Source organism: Ostrea edulis, chromosome 7 (genome assembly GCF_947568905.1).
Source record: "Ostrea edulis chromosome 7, xbOstEdul1.1, whole genome shotgun sequence".
Lineage (NCBI taxonomy): Eukaryota > Metazoa > Mollusca > Bivalvia > Ostreida > Ostreidae > Ostrea > Ostrea edulis.
The window spans coordinates 47,161,279-47,183,873 of NC_079170.1; the positions used below are offsets into that span (position 1 = coordinate 47,161,279).

The 22,595-nt window shown below is 34.3% G+C and overlaps 2 protein-coding genes across 3 annotated transcripts; one reads left to right on the top strand and one right to left on the bottom strand.

Annotated features, from left to right (window-relative positions):
• Positions 1–19: 19 nt before the first annotated feature.
• Positions 20–13,011, bottom strand: LOC125653542 (twinfilin-1-like). 2 transcript variants are annotated; one of them, XM_056144584.1, is made up of 10 exons: positions 12,856–13,010; positions 10,578–10,655; positions 10,222–10,274; positions 9,980–10,105; positions 7,399–7,494; positions 7,086–7,190; positions 4,021–4,143; positions 3,518–3,668; positions 2,631–2,749; positions 20–2,249 (listed from the first exon to the last, which is right to left on the bottom strand). In XM_056144584.1, exons 1-10 carry the CDS (start codon positions 12,878–12,880, stop codon positions 2,109–2,111), a joined length of 1,017 nt encoding a protein of 338 aa, XP_056000559.1. In that variant the 5' UTR covers positions 12,881–13,010; the 3' UTR covers positions 20–2,108. The 2 variants fall into 2 exon arrangements, with proteins under 2 accessions (XP_056000559.1, XP_056000558.1); XM_056144583.1 differs by lacking the exons at positions 20–2,249; positions 2,631–2,749 and having other exon boundaries at positions 2,839–3,668; positions 12,856–13,011.
• A 33-nt stretch (positions 13,012–13,044) lies between these two features.
• On the top strand, positions 13,045–22,142 carry LOC125653535 (probable ATP-dependent RNA helicase DDX20). The gene is made up of 10 exons (XM_048883104.2): positions 13,045–13,330; positions 14,420–14,514; positions 14,627–14,795; positions 15,028–15,139; positions 16,383–16,525; positions 17,349–17,487; positions 17,688–17,829; positions 18,684–18,789; positions 19,268–19,369; positions 20,128–22,142. Exons 1-10 carry the CDS (start codon positions 13,141–13,143, stop codon positions 22,062–22,064), a joined length of 3,135 nt encoding a protein of 1,044 aa, XP_048739061.2. The 5' UTR covers positions 13,045–13,140; the 3' UTR covers positions 22,065–22,142.
• The last annotated feature ends 453 nt before the right edge of the window (positions 22,143–22,595 follow it).

Consider the following 22,595-nt stretch of genomic DNA (forward strand, 5'->3'; position numbering starts at 1 on the left):
TCTCTGAATGACAAAAAAATTTCACATGCTGAAAACTGGATTTAATAATAATTCATTCCTTTAACAAAAATGTATGTTTATAATTGTATACCTATAGAATATCTACAAATATCAAACATAACTTTCTAATGACTTCTAGCATACCTCACTGTATTTCTGAAGGTTACAAATCACAGTCAATCTTCACATCACAACATACCATAACAAGAGTTTCATGCCTACACTGCAGAGTCCCAAACAATAAGAGTTTCACGCTCGCCTACACTGTAGAGTCTCAAACAATAAGAGTTTCATGCTCGCCTACACTGCAGAGTCCCAAACAATGCACAAGGGAATGGAAACAGAAAGGAATAACATGTTAATTTCACTACAATACTGTGATTTCACTGTAACATTTCTGTTGTACACATTGTCAAACAGGTATCTAAAAATCATTTTGAAACACAGAAAAAAGAATCATGAATGTGGAGGACAGGCTTTTTTATAATGAAAAAAAAAAACCAAAAACCAAAAAACCAACAATTATGTTTTTGTCTATGCATACTTTTGATATTCAGTTAAAATAATCATGTATGAAGTTAACTGCTTTTAAAAGTAATTGTTGAATTCAAACATAGAAAATTTAACCAAGTCTTACACTGCACTATAATCTACATGTAGAATCTACTGGTAATGCAATTAAAAGGAAAAGTGGAATGACTAACATATTGAGCTGTACTATGTAAAAACTACAGATTAGTATCCATGGTAACAGTCCCCTGATAACATATTCAACATGTTAACAAACAAAACATAGCTTACAGATTAAAACCAGCAACAACGAAGTAACAATTACAATTCCGCTCAGGTGATAAATAAAATGGTAATTAAAAATGGAATTATGAATGTGTAATCGCAGGCACTTCGACGTAACCCAGAATGTCAAATACCTGCAAGCATTGTAGATAAACTACACATAATTAGTTTGCTATCCATTCGATATGAATAGCATTAAGTTTGTGTTTGGAGTTAAATGAAACAAATGTGCTATAAAAGAAATCCCCAACAAAAAATTGTCCATTCATCTTCTGGATTTACTTGAATAATCATATCAAGTTCTCTGGATGTGTGTACTTCAAGATATGCTGTACACATGTAATGTACACTTTCAAGATTACAATAAGATATGTCCTCTGTTTTCAAATATTCCTGGAACAAAGAAGCCCTTCCAAGAGCAGTCGGAAAACATTGACTAAAGGACATCATACGATATGGGCTATAATTGCCCAACAAATTAGAAACTTGTGCTTTTGTTTTGTTTCGTAGTTACACATGTATGTATATTTTGTACAAGAATCTCAAGGGAACTTAGTTGTTATTCTAAATTTGATCAAAATGACATGGGATTGTAACTACATGTATAAATTTCATAAATTTTGACATAAATTGGCTATATTTCACAGTTTTCCTCTAAAAATAAGCAAGCAGACTTGGACAGTCTTAATATTTATACAACAAATGATAATAAAATATTGCTTGTCCAGAGCTGTGCTCTAAGTTTCCTGAAAGAAAAATGTTTTTCTAAAATATTTGGAAAAATTGAGACATTGTGCCACTTTTGATGCTAGGTACTTTAAATGATTGTAAGTATCAAAGACAAATAATGTGAAACCAAACTGAACATAATCTGTCTTATTTAATAATAGAGATTTAAAGTTTTAAAATTTTGAAGTTTGATGAGGAAAGCTGTTATCATACACAGGCCCCTGGCAGAACTGTCCTCCCCCCCAAAGCATTATTACGAGTTCCAGATGAAGAATGCAGTATGTATGTCCATACTAATCAATAGCAAAAAGGAAAAAAAAAACACTCTGGAAAAATGAATACTCAAGTTTGAAACTGTTCTCTCTATCAACAGTCTATTAAAGCAAAACTCCAAAATAAATATCATTTAATCTTAGGTGATATAACACAAATACGCCCTATTCTATTCAGTTTCATCATATCATATGAATATTCATTTTTTAATATTCTACGGAGTACACTACAGTCAACTACTGATCAACAGCATCAACCCAATGATCAAAAGTAGCACCAGAAGACAATGTCAACATCTACACGGTTTTTGTTCACGTCTTGGCCATGCGTCTTGGGCCTCTGCCTGCGGGACCTCTGGGTTTGTCGAATTTCTTTGTGGCAACGTTCTTCTTTGGGTGAATCTCATCGTAAACATTTTCTTCTGAGAGCTCTTTTGGATCGTCAACTTCCATCTAATAAAAAAGAAAGAAAAGTGTCCACATAGAAAACGGCAATACACATTGAAGATGTTTATATCATTCAGAGTTATCCAAAATTAAGCTTGTATCAACAAGTGGGCAAGCAGCTGAATTTATTTCATTTTTGTTTCTATAGTGCATTGTTTAAACATTTTCTTTTTAAATTTCATCAATTTTGTTATGCTGTTCTTTCCTTGCCAGAAACAAAAATCAAGAAGAAAAGTTATTTGTCAAATCCAACAATCTATCCTACTCCTTCATTAATTCTGCAGAAAAATATTTCCTTTTTTCTAAAGAATCTTAGTAAATCTTGTCCCTAATTGTAGCCTTTCCTTTACATTTGTTACAGAGGTACAGTATACCAGTCTAACATACCCTCTTGTTGATTTCTATCCCCAGGGCCTCGATCCTGGAAATCAGTGGAGACTTACAGCTGGAGTAAAGCATTCTCTCCTTGATAGAACACTTATAACCAGGCATAGAGTAAATAAACACTGAAACATACGTCAAGACGTTAAAATCATACTGACCAAGCATGTATATCACGTTGCCTGCATAAAAACTCAAAACATGGATGAAAAGCTTTTGTCTAATGTATGAATCAAGAAAATAAGTTTTTCTTTCAAAATGAACTGAACACACCTAAGATACCACCTAAAATAATCAATCTTTAAATTTCTGATATACATGCACATATGTAAAAAAAATAATAATAATGAACATTTAGTATTATCAAATTGCTACTTCAGATACAAGCCTGACTAAGATCTCCCTACCTATACTCTCTGTGTAGTCTCCTTCGTGTGTGTGTTTGACTAAGTTATCCCTACCTATACTCTCTGTGTAGTCTCCTTCATGTGTGTGTTTGACTAAGTTCTCCCTACCTATACTCTCTGTGTAGTCTCCTTCGTGTGTGTGTTTGACTAAGTTCTCCCTACCTATACTTTCTGTGTAGTCTCCTTAGTGTGTGTGTTTGACTAAGTTATCCCTACCTATACTCTCTGTGTAGTCTCCTTCCTGTGTGTGTTTGACTAACTTCTCCCTACCTATACTCTCTGTGTAGTCTCCTTCATGTGTGTGTTTGACTAACTTCTCCCTACCTATACTCTCTGTGTAGTCTCCTTCGTGTGTGTGTTTTACTAAGTTCTCGCTACCTATACTCTCTGTATAGTCTCCTTCATGTGTGTGTTTGACTAAGTTCTCCCTACCTATACTCTCTGTGAAGTCTCCTTCGTGTGTGTGTTTGACTAAGTTCTCCCTACCTCTACTCTCTGTGTAGTCTCCTTCGTGTGTGTGTTTGAATGTGAAGACGTGATATCTTGCACTCTCTTCTGGGACTCGCGATGCTAGAGACTTGATGTCCGTGTTGTCTGCCACTTCAAGGTTGATCTTTTCTGATGCTATATCTAGACTCTGAAAAATGTTAAGAAAATAAACATCAAGACCGACACTTTGAATACCTTACAAATTATTAATTTGTTCATAAAATTTCCAACAATCATGCACATGATAAAAAATCTTTAATTGGTAAAATGTGTGTTCCATTATGATGTATGTATCAATATAATAAGTTTATATAATTTGACAGAATTTGTGGCAAATGTCGATAAAATAATGTGAAATAAATATATTAAAAAATACAGGTAAAAATATGCAATGCGAGACACTCTGCACATCTATTATTCTTTGATTTTGAATTACTCATTTAAACAGTATATATTTTCTCAGTTGCATAATGTTCAACAATTTCAAACTTGTAACTCACTAGTTGAACATATGTGATTTTTCCATCCCTTAGATCCCCCAACTTCCGCAAGGCATCGTCAGAGACAGGGAAAGATACGCCAGTCATGTGCTGATGCTTTTCATCCACCCCCACTGCATTGACCTAAAATTTGATTGAAAATTTTGCAGCACTTTCGGGACCTTGGCATGTAATTTGCTGAAGCACATATGTATCTATATAACATCATAGTATACGATGATAACTGCTAGTACATTGTATGTACAATTTGTGTTTGAGAAATCAACGACAGTAAAGCAATCAACTTGAACATCATGTTTTAAATACAAATCCATGAACAATAACTGAGAATTTTCAGTTCCGGAGAAATAGTAATCCAGTGAAACTCTTACTAGATTATATTCCATGTTGTCTATGATACAGTTATAATCTTTACTGAAGGCCACACCAATTTGTAAAATAGTTCTTCGGATTTTCAAACAAAAAAAGTGAGGCGAGAGGGCGAAATTATTTTACAAATATTATTTTTAATTTTGGAGATAAAAATTATGAGGCGAGCGAATACAAGAAATATAAATATTTTTAATTGAATTAAGTGTGATTTTAAAAAGCGGGCGCCTAAAAATAAAGATCTAAAATCATCAGATATCATTTGTTTACCACATAAACTTAATATTTTTCAACTTTGTTGATATAGTTTACGTCAATAAATAAGAAGTATTTCAGGTTTCAAAGACTTATTTTCTTTATACCTAATACATGTACTTTGCAACATTAACTGATAAGGTCTCTTTGAAGAATTCTATTTAAGTTTCATTTCTACAAACTTTCGATTCAGAGATATGCATATTGCTAGGGACACATCCAGTTTTGACATTCATTGCAAATGCAATATCCATTGCATCGCTTTAAGCATTTTCTTGAATTTTGATATGACATCACCAAACCTTTTGTGAATTTGTCGTTAACTGTCGGTCCGGTTTAAAATAGTCATCGATCAGTACCCCTTGCTTGTTGTAAGAGGCGAATAAATGGGGCGGTCCTTCAGATAGGACTGCAAAAACTGAGATCCTTGTCACAGCAGGTGTGGCACGATAAAGATCCCTCAGTGCTATAAGCGCTGAGCATAGGCCTAAATTTTGCAGCCCTTCACCGGCAATGGTAATGTCTTCATGTGAGTGAAATATTCTCAAGAGAGACTTCAGTCAATATATAGGCTAATCAAACAATCAATCACACGCTATCAATGTTCTCTAAATAGTGGCATCGAATAGCGCTTCAAAAGTTTCATCGGCTTCCAGTTCGATTCCAGCATAAGGAACAACTTCCAATCCAGTGTTATTAAGTATTGTACATATTAAGATTGACATCATGAATAACTTAACCGTATTACACTGTTAGGAAATTTCTCGAGAGCCCGCGCTTCTGTCATTTGTCGGCATATACATCAAGGTTATTTGTGCGCTTGTTGTAAAAACTAAAAAAAAATATTTACGGATATTTTTGAACACGCGGGCAGATATTATTTTTTGATAATATTATAATTTGGATTTGTTACAAATAGAAGCGGCGAATCCGACGAACTAGATTACAAATTGGCATGGCCTAACAAAACTTTGTCATGGTTTTCTATATTGTGTTAATTTATATTATAAATGAATTTCAATAAAAAAATACATAACATGAAAGAAAATGTTAAAGATATTCATATTACTGCCAGAAAAAGTCAATGATTAAACATGCGAACCTCCATAAAAAAATCCAGAATGAAAAAGAAAAAAAAGGTAAATCAAGACATCTGTAAAACAAATACCCCCTTCTCCCAATATTAATATCCATATTACAAAAACAAGGTGTCAGACCTTTTGTCATGAAAATAAATAGGGATCATCTACTAGTTAAGTTTTATGCTATTTTGTAAAAGGTTTTCGAGATATTGCTTGGCCAACAATTGCTACATGTATGCAAAACAGTTCAACCGCATTTGACTAAAAAATCAGTAGGGGGGTGGGTGTCATCTTGTAGCCATGATGTGCATGCTAGAAAGCCGCAAGACTTTTTGTTTTGAAAATCGACAGATTTCATCAACTAAATGATGACCAATATTTCTATAAAGTTTGATGACAATTGGACAAAGGATTCTCTAGTTCAAGTCAGACATCTGTAAAAGCCCTGAAAAATCCATGACCTTTAAATGTCCAACCTGAAAATCTATAGGGGTCCTCTATTACTGGTGGTCATAAACAATCTGAATAAAATTTCTTCATTTAAAAAACACCTATTAGATAGCCTATGAACTTTGACCTGAAAATCAATAGAGGTCATGACGCACCTCCCTATGATGCTCGACGACCATTGGACAAAAGGTTCTCTAATCATCGGTGCACAACAATTGCTATGTGCAATTTAGAAAACCCACCAACTTATAAAATTTTATAAGTGCTAGCCATGGCCAACCTACATGTATGGATCAAATTTGATGCTATAAATCAGAGGATTCTCAAGATTTGATCTACAGACTTGTTTGCCACCTCTTCTTTGAACAAGGGGGGGGGGGGGGGGGGGGGGGGGGGGGGGGGGAGCTGTATGAAAATACCCAGCCAGTGCTTTTAAATATCTGAGGCATCAACAAAGCAAGCTATTTCACCATACAAACTATATTGTTTAGAAGAGAGTATTTCATTAAGTTGATATGTTCATTATATTTCTTTGCATTCCATAGCAAATATCCATGTACAAATTATACAGAGCATTTAAGGTAAAATACCAATATTCATATTTTGTTAAATGGAAGAACGATATCGTGGCCAATTAATTACAAGTAAATGTACAGAATATATATCATAATGTTGTAAGACATGCTGTATAGTTGTAGAAACTAGAAAATTAAATTTAAACATTTACTTACCTCTTTCTATAAAATTGGGAGTAAAATTGAGGATCTATTTTGTTTCATGTATATAACTATATGAATTCCATCAAAATATATTTCAAACTGTAATAATTTAATACGACAATGGCATACCATTATAAAAACATGAAAGAATTTTTTCATCAAAAGTAATCAGGATATTTTAAGTACATACATCATTCTCTTTGATCATTTTCACTTCTTCTTCAGCAAAAGTCAAAGGTGCTGGTGCACTGTCAGCCACCAGGTGCTTCCTATAGCCAGCCAATGTCACGTCTTCCTATAGATATATTCAAATAAGTAAGAACTTTATCAATTTTAATTCATACTGCCTACAATAAAATACAAAATACATTACATTTCCACAAAAATACCAAATGTGTAAATAGTTGAATTCTTTTAACAGAGCATGGCTTTCTCTTTAATATGTGAGATTCCCCTTTTTTGAAAAGACTCAGAGATTCGAATTTCAAATAGATAAAACTTACCTTTGTTGTGCCAAACACTTCATCTTTGATTGATCCACCACCAAATTCCATCTTTAACGTAGCTCGAGTTGCTGCATACAACATCTTCTGACGAACCTGAAGTGAGAGACAGTGGAAAGAATGTCATCATTGCATACAAGATTACCCATACAAGGACTTTAAAGAGGAATTTTACATCATCATAATGCCTTCCTTCACAGTGATTTTCAAAGAACAATTTTAGGTCCCAATAACGGCCCCTTTTCCTCCCCAAAAAGACCCAATTTTTCCCCAAATTAACTTGCACTTTTCTGAAAAATAAAAACTGGCGAAAAACGTATTTGTTAAAAAGTAAGTTAATTTTGAATAGTTTATGTATGGCATGACAAAGACGCAGCAATTCTAGATGATTTAGAAAGAACAGTCAAAAATTTTAAGAGCTTAAAGAAAAGAAAGTTAGGTATGTAAAATAAAAGAATGAAATCAATTTGTGTTTTTGATCTCTTGTTTGATATGATATATTCAGCATATTTACAATGACTAGGTTTTCCCAATTTGATCAAAATGTTGACAATTTTTCCCAATTCCAAAGCCACAGGATCCTTTTAAGATATGTTGAAAAATCACCGCTTCATTTCAAAAACAATATGCATAAATAAGTATCAGTTTTATATTCTCTGTCAGATGTTGTTAACTGGTTGGTTAGCTCAGTGTTTAAAGCACAATTTGTGGATTGTGAAGTCAAGTTCCACAGATATAGCATTGAATGTGGTATTCAGATTGTGTGTTACACACAATGAAGAACTCAACAACAATCCTTTATATGTTTTAAATGCCATAAAATAAATACATTAATTTTTCTACATTAGAAGGGCACAACTCCATCAAAAATCAATGAACTGGAACAAAAATCAAACTCGATCTGTAACTCATCAATATCTCAAGGGGTCTGGAAAAAAAGTCTGGAAAATTGGTCCAAACATTAATCTTTCTACATTAAAGGGGCAAAACTCCATCCAAAAATCAATGAACAGGAACAAAAATCAAACTCGTTCTGCAACTCATCAATATACACCTGCATATAAAATTCAGTTGAATATCTCATGGGGTCTAGAACAAAATGTCCGGAGAACTGGTCGTAATAGTAATTTTTCTACATTAAAGGGACACAACTCCATCAAAAATCAACAAACCAGAACAAAACTCACATTCAATCGGTAAGTCATCAATATACACCAGCATATAAAAAAAAATAATTCAATATCTCAAGGCATTTAGAAAAAAGTCTGGAAAACTTGGTGTCGTGGAAGGATGGACAAGGATAAAACTATATGCCCCGACCACAAAACAAGGATTTTTTCATTAACTAAATAGCGAAAAGTTATATTACTTTCAATTTTTACCTAATGACAATTTGAATTTTTTGGTGTACAGTATTATATATACCTCCTTAATGATATTATCTGTGAACCATAAACACTATGCCCTAAAGTCCTACTGTGGAATATTTGACCTTAATATTTAACCTTCACCTGATTTAAACTCTCTCCTTGACCTATCAATTCACTAAATCTGAAGTATCTATTTTAGATAATAAATTAAGAGTTTTGACTAAAGTCTATGATCACAATGGCTACATCAATATTCATATATCCAGAAGATTGCTGCTGGCAAAATAGTGAAAGGTGTAAATACAAATACAGTAAAATGTCTCTATCTTGAAGTCCGAGTGACCTTGAAAAAACTTCGAGATATCTGGGGGTTTGAAATATCCAAAATCGATCTTGAATATTTTTTTGAAGGAGGATATTTGATGCATTGTATGTGATTTGCATTATAAACAACAACCTCGTTGTCGTTTCTCATAGTTTAATACAAGTTGTTAAATTGATATTGTGGAATTTCAAAGACAAACATTTCGGTTTTTATTAAATCTATCACGTAAAAAACAAAAAGACGGGAAAAAAAAACCAAAACAACCTTTCAAATGTTTATTAAATATTTTCGTGTTTTCTCTGTTCTAGTTTAATGAAGCATGTAGTATTAAATGCATTATTGTTATTATGAGCGTACTTCAACAATTTTGTGCGTTTATCTAACCCACATATTAATGATATAGCGTGTATCATTCAAAACACCATTCCTGGAATCAGGCGTGTTTTTCATAATTGACGGTGGACTTAATCCGTAATGTTGGAAGGCTTCACTAATCACCCAAGCTGTTGAACCATTTATTGCGACCTAGGTCTATTTGGAAAAGGCGAGCGTAGATTAGCGGTCATTAATTATAATTGATGTAGCTGCGGGTGTGAATGCATGCCTTAACGATGCCAGGTATGGTAAGCAGAGCAGAAAATTGACTGCACTTCGAGATAAACCAGGTGAATTTAGGGCATGGGACCTTGAAAATACTTCGACATAAGCAGAGTATTCGAGATTACCGTGTTCGAAATATCAGAAGTTTTTTTTAAAATCATTGATATAGGGAAAACGGCCGGGACCGACGATCGACTTCGACTCAAGCGGGGTATTCGAGATAAACCATATTCGAGATACAGATATTTTACTGTACATCAAATTCAATACAAGTGATCAAACTAACCGGTGAGAAGTCTGGTGACCAAGAGATGAAGATCCACTGATATCCCAGATTGTTTTTGGAGTCCAGTCTATACAGGATATAGCATGGCTGTTTGTCTTCTAACATTGGGACTAAAAGTTTGTCATAATGTTGATCATGTTAAGAATGCATACACTGTATGAATGGCAATATAATTACATAAAATATTAGAGCAGATGTGTTACAATTAATGAGAAAAAAATGTTTTTGCTTAAAGAAAGGATATCATCTTCCCAAGTGTTAAGTGGTGGTTCACTTTTTTCTAACTCCAACTGTTCTGAAAAAGTTAAAAACAGGGACATTTTATTTAAATTCCAAACTTGAAAGGCTACGTGTACCAGCAAGTCTCGCATTATAATTTTTCCACCATTTACAATAATGTACAAATCATCACATTTTCATTTTGAATTCAAAAGCAAATGTTCAAGTAAAGAAACTGTTAGAAAATAATTCATCTATAATGAAATTTTAAAATTATGTTGCAGTTTATCACTCAATAATTCTGTATAAGTAACGGTCTAGATCATTACCACAGTGATTTATTAACTAAGCATTGCCTGTTATGGTATTGTTGACTTACCATCAATAATGGAAACTTTTAACAATCTGATAGCTCCATCTTTGCAGGTTGAAAAAAATGTTTTCAAATTATCACTAGCTGTAAAATAAAAAAGATTACATATATATTCATACATGATGTAAATATAAAAAAAAAATGTTCGGTTATTTTATTGTTATTCATTTTAAGTTATACTTATATCCATTTGATTTGTGCTGTTAAAAAGGGGTCCCACTTTACAAGATTCTTCCTGCAATGTTTCATTCATAAATTCCTGATATCAGAGTCCATTTGTTGCTTTAGGTCAAAATAAAATGTGTTTCCTATTTCATTCCACAAAACATTTAGCAGGGTAGGTAGCCATAGGTAAAACATTTTATCTTATTGAAACATTTTATTTGAAATCTTGGTTTTTGATACACTTTGAATACATGTCTATATATACACATTGCAATTACTTTTCAAACATTTTGAAGATCAATAGGGGTCAAAATGTAAATCAGAGAAACTCGAACACTTAAAGAAAAAACTTCCAAATTCAGAAATTAAAAAAAATATATACATTGTCAATAAATCTTTAGGGTCGGCAGCAAAAAAGTAGGTAGGGCCGGGGAAACTGGAAACACATATTTTATTTTGGCCTTACTTGAGCTGGAGACCTTGAAAAACAGAGATTATCTTTTATGATAAAGACTTTTATGTGAAGTTTCAAAGTTAAATTTTGAGATACATGTCCATTCCTCTGGAAACCAATAAGTAATCAGGTGTCTATGACCTTCTACTTTAAAAATGATATTGTGAACCCTTGTAAATCAGGAGAAATTAAGCTTCAGATTCTGATTGGATGCTAGAAATTGATGGACATTTAGTTAGTAGTCTTTGTGTATACCTTATCTATCTTATCTGGCAATCGAGGCGTCCATGCAATCTTTGATGATTACCGCATAAACCTGCTCGATAGGGAAACGGTTTTGGCTTTTTCATGTAGATATAGTCACACGATAGCATACAATTACATAAATTATCATAGGATATAGTAAGTTATGCTTAGGATGGGTACGATTCATTGATAATAATTATTATGGATTGTTGAATATAATTTACATGGACATCAATTTTATGTCTAAAGAGTTTAATTATGAGTAAATACATGTACATTGTACGATATACACAGCTAGCAAAGGTTCCTCGGGCTCGGGGCTTCACACCTGCCTTAAATTAGCTCCGCCCCGCATTTAACTTACCTGAGGAAGACCGACTGGTTGAAAACCTCAGCCTTCAAACGATATTAAAAATATCTCCAATCAAGCATTGATGGTCTGACAGAACGAGCAAAACAATCATCTCCTACATATATGCTTGCTTGTGAAATGTTGCACATTATGCTAATTATGTCTATAGTGGACAAAGTAGAACAGTTGAAAAGTTTACTAAACTGTTTTTCTTTCTTCTAAGACCATTTCCAAACCAATTGATTGATTGGATATTGTTTAACGTCCAGCTTGAGAATATTTCACTCATATGGAGTCTCATATGAAAACTGCCGGTGAAGGGCTGTAAAATTTAGGCCTATGCTCAGCACTTATGGCCATTGAGCAGGGAGGGTTCTTTATTGTGTCACAACAGATGTGACACGGGACCTCAGTTTTTGCGGTCTAGGACCACCCCATTTCGTTGCCTCTTACGACAAGCAAGGGGGTACTGAGGACCTATTCTAACCAGGATCCCCACAGGATTCCAAACCAATTGATATGAAATCTAAATTGATAGACTCATATATTTCTGTCATTTCTTACAATATTTTCTGAATAACCATTACTTCCTGAAACACAAATGCTTGAGTTTCGGTTCTAAACTTTAAAGAATATATATTTAAAAAAAACCAACAAGAACTGGTAAAACATAATACTGTTCTGAGAGCCAGCAGTTTTTTTTCAAAACATCGAAAACATAAGAAATTAGAAACTATCATTATTTCATACTTTTAAAAATAATTCTAAATGTATGAAAATTAGATTAAAAATAGACTGAAAAGAATATTCTGAAAATCAGTAATCTTGTATGAAATATAATGTAAAATTTTGAACCGTTCCATTACTTTTGTCCAGTAGGTCTGTGTGTACAGACATGACACACATAAACATTCACATAAACAGAGGATTTGTGTACGCCCCATAATATTTAGGATTTTTGTTTTTAATAGAAATCTGAAAAGATGAAATCCTGAATAAATCGTTAAGCAAATAAAGTTATGCATAAAAATAAATATGAAATTTGTGTATGTTATTAACATAATTACCCTTTATTCCTGTTTGATGTGACATAGTTCGAAGTTGTTACCTCCTCTCCTTTTCTTTCAGAAGCCGGAAATATATTTATTCACGTAAAAGAAAAGCTTCAATTCATTCTCCATATTTACATTATCGACAAACTTTTAAATGACCACAAACACGTGCACTTAATTCGATTTTGATTCGTTTTTATTTTCCAATAATAACCAATAGGAATTGGCGTTACAAATCATGTTTTGATCGAACGAAAACAGCATGTGGACGTCTGAAAAGTGTTTATAAAACTTTCTAAAATGTTGAAGGCATCGGTTGCCCATGATATTCAAGGAGGGTCAAGAACAGGGGATGTTCTGATTAATGAAAATGTAGATTTTTCAGGGTTGCTTCTGTCGGACAACGTTTTAAGCGGTCTACGAATAGCAGGTTTTCAGCGGCCTTCTCCCATACAACTGAAAGCTATACCATTAGGACGATGTGGTTTAGGTAGAGGCCTTACTCTTTACATGTTCAAATGCAGTCGTTTTCGAGTGTCACTGTGAAGCTATTTGTGTGATGGACAGTTCTCGAAAGTAAACGTTAATTTTCTGCTAGTGCTAAAATTGAATGTCAAACAGGTTGGGAACTAATTTCTGTGGAAACGAGGGGTTATTTTTGTTCAGACTTTCCTATCTCATAGGGGGGATAGGAAAGACCGAATATAAAGAACCCCCTCGTTTCCACAGAAATTAGTTGGGAACACTTCCTGTATAGCTAAATTTCGCTAAAATGCGATTATCCCTCTTTAGCGATTAGAGTAGACCAAAAACTACTGCCTCTAGCCAAGGCCAACAGAACACGAGGATATAGCAAGAAACTGGCAAAGAGACACTGTCGTTTAAATATCAGAAAGTACTCGTTTGGCTTGAGGGTAGTGAATGAGTGGAACGGATTGTCTGATTGGGTAGTGTGTCCCAAAGACACCGACGATTTTAAAAGTAAACTAGACAAATTCTAGAGTGTTAAACAATATTCCATAAGTTCTGGAATGGCATACAATACTCCATAAGACCCACGCATGCAACAGTTAACTGTAGTAGAACAGAGTGGGAGTTACAGGCTATGTAGCCTTTATCCTGTAGAAGAGGTATCAAGGTGTCAAATATATCTTGTGCAACCGAGAAATATACCCGAGAAGTAGCTGAAGTACAGCAATTCATGTTTCACTTGAAAGAGAAGAAAAAGTGCTGAGATGTTCGATACTACAAATATATATATTATAATACAAAAAAAAAAATAAAAAAAAAAATACTCAAGATTTGCATTGGATTTCAGCCTCCTCTCATAGCAGTTATTTTAAAACAGCAAATTTGCACTTATTACTTTGCATTAATTTTAATGGAAACTGTTTTGGAGATGGTGTAAGGTTTTTTTTGAATGAACAAACATGATGATAATGTGACAATCCCAATAGTGTTGAACCAACTTTATACCTATGGAGAAAGCACAAAACTGTGGGGAACGCAAATGAGTGCATATATATAGCTCTATTGTATTTTGCAGGGTTTTATTAATTTTCTATCATTCATTTTGTAGATTTGATTGTACAGGCAAAGTCAGGCACTGGAAAAACTTGTGTATTCTCTGTTATTGCTCTAGAAGGACTGCAAACGAAGAGCTATGCACTGCAGGTCAGCATTTTTGTGACACATTTAAAATGTCTGATTTAGTAAATGTCATATATTAAGAATTTTATTGACTGTAAAAATGAGATAAGTAAGATTTGTCCATAATTAACTACAGGTGCTGGTGTTGGCTCCCACTCGGGAGATAGCCATTCAAATCTGGGATGTCATCAGTTCTATAGGACAATGTATTCCTGCACTGAAGTGTTATACTTTTATCGGAGGGATGCCTGTAACAGAAGATAAACAGAAGCTGAAGAAGTGCCATATTGCTGTTGGTACACCAGGTAACTTTATCTGATGATTCACAGATTCAGTGGGATGGTGATCTAAGACTTTAAGATTTCAGTGTCAGAGAGGAAGAAAAATATATAAGAATGTTGAATTATTAAACAAAGACAAATCATATTTGCACACAATCACAGCTTATAACATTTTCTAAAATTGAAAGTTTTGATTTCAGTGTTTTTGCTTAATGTTTACAAAGTTTTTAAGTTTATTTGCTTTAAACTGTCACAGGGAGAATAAAACAGCTGATTGAGTGTGGGATTATGAGCACAGACAGCATTCGGATGTTTGTACTAGACGAAGCTGATAAGTTATTGGAGGAAAGCTTCCAAGAGCAAATCAAGTAAGTCATGGACGTTTTAAAAATTTTGGTCATGAAATAAAACAAATATCAGATTTAGGGTTATGAAAGCTTCATGTTCATTTGTGTAAATATGCCATGATTCTGTAATGGTTATTGTGTGTGTAAATATGCCATGATTCTGTAAAGGTTTCATGTGTGTAAATATGCCATGATTCTGTAAAATTTTTATGTATGTAAATATGCCATGATTCTGTAATGGTTATTGTGTGTGTAAATATGCCATGATTCTGTAATGGTTATTGTGAGTGTAAATATGTCATGATTCTGTAAAGGTTTCATGTGTGTAAAGAATGTGGGTGGTTTCATCCCGATTACATATTCACACCTAGTGGATTCGCACCAAGTGGTTTCGTCCCTATTTCAATACAGGTAACATAAGGTAGAACATTGCCTTATAGTCGAGTGGTTTCGCCCCGATGTACTAATCGAGTGTTTTCGCCCCAATAATATAACAATTTAACATATCTTAAAATTATAACGATATAACATACATGTATCTCAAAATTCACTTTCTTAAAATGATCAACTACTTTCAAATAAATATAGCTGCTTTAAGTTTATGCTATAAATTGAATTCTTCATTTTGAGATTTATATAAATATATCTAAGATTGATAAAATCACATAATAGACACACTAATTTTATCTACATAATGCTAATTCTGTTTCATATGATAATTTTTACTTACTGATTTTCCACAATGAATGCAACTTGCCATGGCAAAAATTCTTGGTATAATGATAGAAATGGACATAGTTTGGAAGTCGGTAAATTAATATACTGTATAGTATTCATTAATTTCAATTCAATTGCACATCGTTAAAAGAGAGTATGCTCTCATCAATCGTCCCAACTACTGTGGCCATATATAAACATCCAAAAATTGTTGGTATAATGATCAAAATGAACATACCTTGGGTGTCGGTAAATTAATATATAGCATTCATCCCCTAATTTCAATTCAATTCAATTGCTCGTCGTTAATGGAGAGTATGCACTAATCAATCGTTCCGACCACTGTTGCTACATACTCAATGGGGGCGAAACCACTCGGGACGAATCCACTTGGGGCGTACAGGTAAAGGTGCGAATCCACTAGGTGCGAATATGTAATCGGGACGAAATCACCCGTCACCTGTGTAAATATGCTATGATTCAATAAAGATTTTGTGTGTGTCGTTTACATCTTTCATTACTTATTCTGTATGATATCTAATTCCAGTTGGATCTATTCCACACTTCCGGAGAACAAACAGATGCTAGCCCTGTCGGCTACCTATCCGGAGTACCTGGCTCAACATCTGACCAGTTATATGAGAAATCCCACATTCTTAAGGCTCAATATTTCTGATCCAGCACTGCTTGGTAATTTACACAAATGTGTTCATTGTAGATACAGCATGTCACGGTGTAAAAAATGAAAATCCTGAACATTTAAAGCATGTAATAATAGCTGAAGAGGATATGTATGAGGGAAAAAAAAGACAGTTTAGTTAATTTCATCTTCTCTAACAAAATGTTTACACTTGGATTGCTGAATCACAAATCTTAGGCTGGCATGCGTTGATTTTTACGGGCACTCTTAGTGCCCCGTGTTTAACTGGAAAGAACAATAATCATATACAGCCATATAATTGCTAATGAAGTAGCAGCTTTACACACATTTCTGCTAGCCTTAAATCAACAACATGGCTGTTGACCTCACGGCTGATACATTGAGAATACAAGAGAATCGTTTATAATAGACAGTCTTCGTGGTTGTAAGAGGAGGCCACTAGGATATATGTGACAAGTTTGTTGGTGCTAAAATGGAGTGGAAAAATGATATATGAACGTGCGAGTCCACTGTACAGGAACACTAACTCTTGTCACAACGCTAAGCTATTCTGGAGGGGGCAGATTGTAAACACTTAGTCAGGGAAGATGAGTTAATTCATGATGATGCTGGTACATTCAGTTTAATCTGTGTTTAATACACCATCAGAACTGTGAAGCTCTTATGCTTTCTGTTGTTTTTGTTTATGTTTGAAAAGCAGTATGAATTTGAATTCAATATGTTTTGTGTTTGCATCAATGATTTTGTTTTAACATTTTTAGCGTATTATCTCAGAATTGACTATTAAAGATAAGTGATTAGCCTTGCCGTATACTCTTAATTATTCAGGTATGTTGTATTTACATATTTCAGGTATTAAACAGTTCAAGAGAGTAGTGAATTATCATGCCTTGCCTAACAAAGTGTTTGACAACAAAACCAAAGTGGTGATAGAGTTGTTGTCCTCTGTCAATTTCCAGCAATGCCTAATCTTCTCCAACCTCCAAACCAGGTCAGAATTTACTGTTCAGCACATTTATGAATATTCTGAATGTGTCTGGAGACATTCAGTAGTATTTACATTATAATCTATGTATTTCTCATGAGAATGAAGATTTATTTCATGAATATGTCCTTGTAGCATAAATTTTAAAACCGATTAGGTCAAGTTTTTGACTTTTACTTGTAGCATAATTTTTTTTTGTGTTGTAGAGCCCAGAATATGGCTGATGCTTTGATAAGTCATGGTTGGCCAACAGCCTGTATCGCAGGAAGTCACGATCAGAAGGACAGAAATGAGGCTATGAGTCAACTTAAGACCTACAAGTGTCGAGTTCTCATCTCCACCGATTTAGTGAGTTAAACCAAATCTCTTTTTATTAAAGGTTTCAGACCATCAGGTAGAAAATAGTGCAGAGTCTGAAACTAGTGCAGAGTGTTTGTAGAGGTAAAGCATTGAAGGCGCATGCCCATAAGAAACAGTATGTTTTCAGGGGGACTTAACTCTGGATGGCATATGTGTACTTGTATGAAGGAGTACATCTGCTTAGTAATTGTAAGATGTTGAAAGAAATTTATTTGTTGGACTCCCGATTGTAATCACTATGTCTGTGTGTCTGTTCATCGGTACTTCCTTTGGCATGCAAAAACTTAAGTTTTCCTTGGAAATATTTTCATGAATTTTATACATAATTATGGATTAGGCAACAGAGAAAAGCTTTCGATACTCAGATTTGTTAGCTTTGACATATTTAGAATATTTTGATATTAAGAGATGATAGCACTTGGTATGGCATGCAATAATGACTTGAGAAGATTTTTATAGAATGTAAAGGTAATGCTTGGAATAGGAAGAGATAGATTTTGCAGATTTGTCAGTTTTGTTATTACGGAGTTATGGGACTTAGAAGTTTTAGAATTAAGATATTCATTGTGGGGGCCTTTATGACATGTCAGATTTCTAGGATAACTGCTATTCGCTCTTTGATATGAGTTATAGATCAAAGAAGGAAGTTCTGGTTCCAGGGCCATAAAACTTGTAATGGCTTAGTTTTAATCTTTTATATGGAATATATACTGTAAAAGTGAGACTGATGTAGAGCTTGAGCTTGTCTTAGATTTATGACCATGGAACCCGGTGGAATTATTATAAATTATTTTTTGTCAGTATGATCTCGAAATGTAAAGAAACGGTTATTTTTGATGTAGACTTCTAGGGGAATTGATGCTGACAAAGTGAACATGGTGATCAATCTGGATGTTCCTAAAGACCACGAAACTTATCTACACAGGATTGGGAGGGCTGGACGATTTGGTAATTTATCTAAAGTTTATTTTAAACATGGCCTGATTTATTTGTTAAATCCACCTTGTTTAAATGCAGGTAGCTCTATCTTAATATTTTATTATGTGTTTTAGGGGGTGTCAGATTGCATAATCATTCATGTACCTATGTGATACATATGTTCTTGAATGTTTTTTCCTAGTCATTCTGACCCCCACTAATTCAGTTTGTTATTTGACTTCATCATTTTCAAAGTACAAATGTAAAATCTTTTTTCAGTCCACATCAATATCATGTTTTTACCGCCTTTATCATGTAACAAGTAAAGGCTTGTGTGGCAAGGTCATATTAACTAAGGAACATGAATATTATTGATTTTACATGTTTTACTGATTTGCTCATAGATTAATTTTTAGTAGTCAATAAATCTCTTTTTAATCCGTATAATATAAATTATTGTTTGATGGATTGTTTGTCAGATATTTAACTACTGGGAAATTTATTTTAGGAACATTCGGAGCGGCAGTGACTATTGTGAGCCAAGGACAGGAGGAGAATGAGCTACATAAAGTGGAAAAGAAATGTAACACACACATCAGAGATCTTCCAGGTACTCATCACTACTGTAAATCTGTAAAGTAATGTAACACTCACATCAGAGATTTTTGTGTATTTGAATGGTACACTGGTTTATCTCTCATGGGGATCCGGGTTAGAATAAGTCCTCAGTACCCTTTGCTTGTCATAAGAAGTGATTAAATGGGTGGTCCTTTGGATGAGACCACCAAAACTGAAGTCCCGTGTCATAGCAGGGATATAGGTCTCTTCCTGTTTAAAAGCCATAAGCACTGAGCATAGGCCTAAATTTTACAGCCCTTCACTGGCAACAGTAATGTCTCCATGTGAGTGAAAAATTCTCGAGAAGAACGTTTAACAGTATAAAGCCTAAAACACTGGTTTATAGAAACCATTTAATGGCTAAGGCAATCCTGCAATGGTAATTTGTTCGTGAACTGTAGATTCTGTTCTGGAAGTAGGATGTGTTATTGTGGTAATTTTGACCAAATTTTAATTTTAAATAGTTTTATGAAAACACAAGTATATCTTATTGATTTTTAGCAAGCCTATTATTGGAAAAATTAAAAGTCCAAAAATAAATCTATAGCATTTTCTCTTAAATCTGCAAAAATAAATATACAATTAAAAATCAAGATTTACAGTATGAGTGAAAATGCAATTCTGAAATTTTGCTGACCTTTTTTTTTTTTTTTTTTTTTTTTAACCAAAATTTACTTAAGGTCTTTTTGCAACATCATATAAAAATCAGAGAAAAGATTAAGTTAATGAAAATGTATTTTCACTTGGCAGATCCCATTCCAAGTACCCTGGCAAAAAGTGAGGGAACAATCAATTTAGACGACATGGTGTCCACAGAGCAAATCATTACTGATCACACTAGATTATTGCCCAGAAAGATGGAAGTAACCGGACAAATCAATACTGACCGCACTAGATTATCACCCAGAAAGACGGAAGTAACTGAACAAATCCATACTGACCGCTCTAGATTATCACCCAGAAAGACGGAAGTAACTGAACAAATCCATACTGACCGCTCTAGATTATCACCCAGAAAGACGGAAGTAACTGAACAAATCCATACTGACCGCTCTAGATTATCACCCAGAAAGACGGAAGTAACTGAACAAATCCATACTGACCGCTCTAGATTATCACCCAGAAAGACGGAAGTAACTGAAGAACAACATTTTACTTCAAAAGGTGATGATAAACCACAGTTCAGATCAAGCAAGCATTCAAAGAACGGCACAGAGAGAGAACGTTTAAAGAATCCAAAATCTAACTTTAAAGTCAAAGGTAAACGTGATATAAAGAAGAAAGCTTCTGTGTCTCCAGATTCAGATAATGAGGTTAGGGCAGAGTCCGCTGTGGAATTTAAAAATGTTTCATTGAATAATGTGTTAAGTGGTAGAAATTCAGCATCGGCAAACGAGCGTGGTGACTTCCACAATGTCTCTGTTGAATTGAACAGTGATCACTTGTCGGGTAGAACATCTCAAACTGGTGATAGTCCTGGAACTCCAATAGAAAGTTCAGCAGAAGTGAAAGCAAAAGTAGAGAGATTGACAGAACCTTCAGAAAATGAAGAAGGTGCTAAGGAAAGGTTCCAAACTCATCAAAAAAGGGATAGGGGTAGTCACTATGGTTTCCCAATGAATGTTCCACAACTTCGTGATGTCCTGTGTCGTAATACAAGGAAACATCAGAAAACTTATGAGGAAAAAGAGACAGCGTATAAGAAATACCTTGAGGAGAGGGATACACCATTTGAAAGGAGGGAAATACAAGTAAGACCAAATCCCTATGTCTGGAAAGACAAGCAAAAAGAACGCTTACTCTCCATGATAGAAAAAGTGCTAACAATAGATGAGGATGGAGAAAAGTTAGGAGCAGGAGAAAAAATAAAGAGGACAGATACTGCATCCACTGGATCGCAGACCCAGGGAATAGATTTTCCTTTAAACGTAAAGAATGAATTCATGCTGAAGACAATAGGAGAGAAAATAAAGAGGACAGATACTGCATCCGCTGGATCGCAGACCCAGGGGATCGATTTTCCTATAAAAGTAAAGGATGAATTCTTGCTGAAGACAATAGGAGAGAAAATAAAGAGGACAGATACTGCATCCGCTGGATCGCAGACCCAGGGGATCGATTTTCCTGTAAACGTAAAGGATGAATTTATCTTGAAGACAATAGGGAAGAGTCAGGAACGTGAAACTTGTGGATCTCAGTATATGTACAAGTGTAATGATGACGACAAAAGTGCAATATTACCTGTAGCACCCTCTGAAAGTGTGTTATTACAAAGGGAGAAGGAGTTTGAACATTCTGAATATCACGGAGTAACATATAACAATGAAGGTGTAGAAAAACATGATTACAGTGATGAAGAGGGTGAACTGTCTTCAGAGGAGGAGGAATGTTTTGAGGATGAGGAGAACGATTATGACAATGAATGGTGTGGGGAAAGTGAAGTAGCCAATGATAAAGAGCCTCAGTTTTGTCAGTCGGATTATCCAGACCGGTATGACTCTGGGAACCCCTACCACTGGCCTCCTGTTTACTCCCCTTATTTCTATAATCCGTATTACTACGCACCAAATGCTTTGCAGCCACGTATGACTCATGAGCAGAAGAAATTTATGTTTAATTATCATTTAACATCTGCACACCACCAGCAACACAGTTATATTTCAGCGATGTTATCCAAGTTTTATTGATTTAAAGTGTGATAAATGACATGAATGATGGTTAATAAGTTGGACACTGTCTTGTAATTAAATGAGGAAATGTCAAAATTCTTGAATATTTTTTATAATCTATACAAGTCTTGTTTTAAATGTATACATGCAGTTATTTGTATCGATCCTTAAATTCAGCCTTGTTCTGAAGCTGGCTTTGTGCTTTACAGTTGTTAGACTGAGCCATCTTAGACTGTTTGTTCTTACTCACAGAAAAGAAAATAGAAATGAATGCTTATGTAGCGATACATTTACAGTAGGTGACACTGAACCATGTTTCTCAGAGAAACTTATTAGACAAAAATACGATGCAGAGTGTATAACAACACATCCATATGTATCATATGGTTCTGGATGCGGCATGCATATTGACTTTTGTTTGGAAAGTGTTTAGCTGATGCAGTAAATTGTCCATCCGTCCTTCAGGCTGTCTATAACTAACATTTTTCTGTGTTTTAGTGGCACCCTACATATTGTCACCAACCGTACGTATTGTTGGTCACAGACCTT

What these genes read in the sequence shown, in the direction of transcription:
- LOC125653535 (XM_048883104.2), top strand. Translation starts at nt 13,141, where the DNA reads ATGTTGAAGGCATCGGTTGCCCATGATATTCAAGGAGGGTCAAGAACA. An exon ending in CGAAGAGCTATGCACTGCAG is followed by an intron (nt 14,515 to 14,626) that starts GTCAGCATTTTT and finishes AATTAACTACAG; the next exon opens with GTGCTGGTGTTGGCTCCCAC. An exon ending in TTCTGATCCAGCACTGCTTG is followed by an intron (nt 16,526 to 17,348) that starts GTAATTTACACA and finishes TACATATTTCAG; the next exon opens with GTATTAAACAGTTCAAGAGA.
- LOC125653542 (XM_056144583.1), bottom strand. Translation starts at nt 12,880, where the DNA reads ATGTCACATCAAACAGGAATAAAGG. An exon ending in TTAACACTTGGGAAGATGAT is followed by an intron (nt 10,106 to 10,221) that starts ATCCTTTCTTTA and finishes CATGATCAACAT; the next exon opens with TATGACAAACTTTTAGTCCC. An exon ending in AAGTGTTTGGCACAACAAAG is followed by an intron (nt 7,191 to 7,398) that starts GTAAGTTTTATC and finishes ATATATCTATAG; the next exon opens with GAAGACGTGACATTGGCTGG.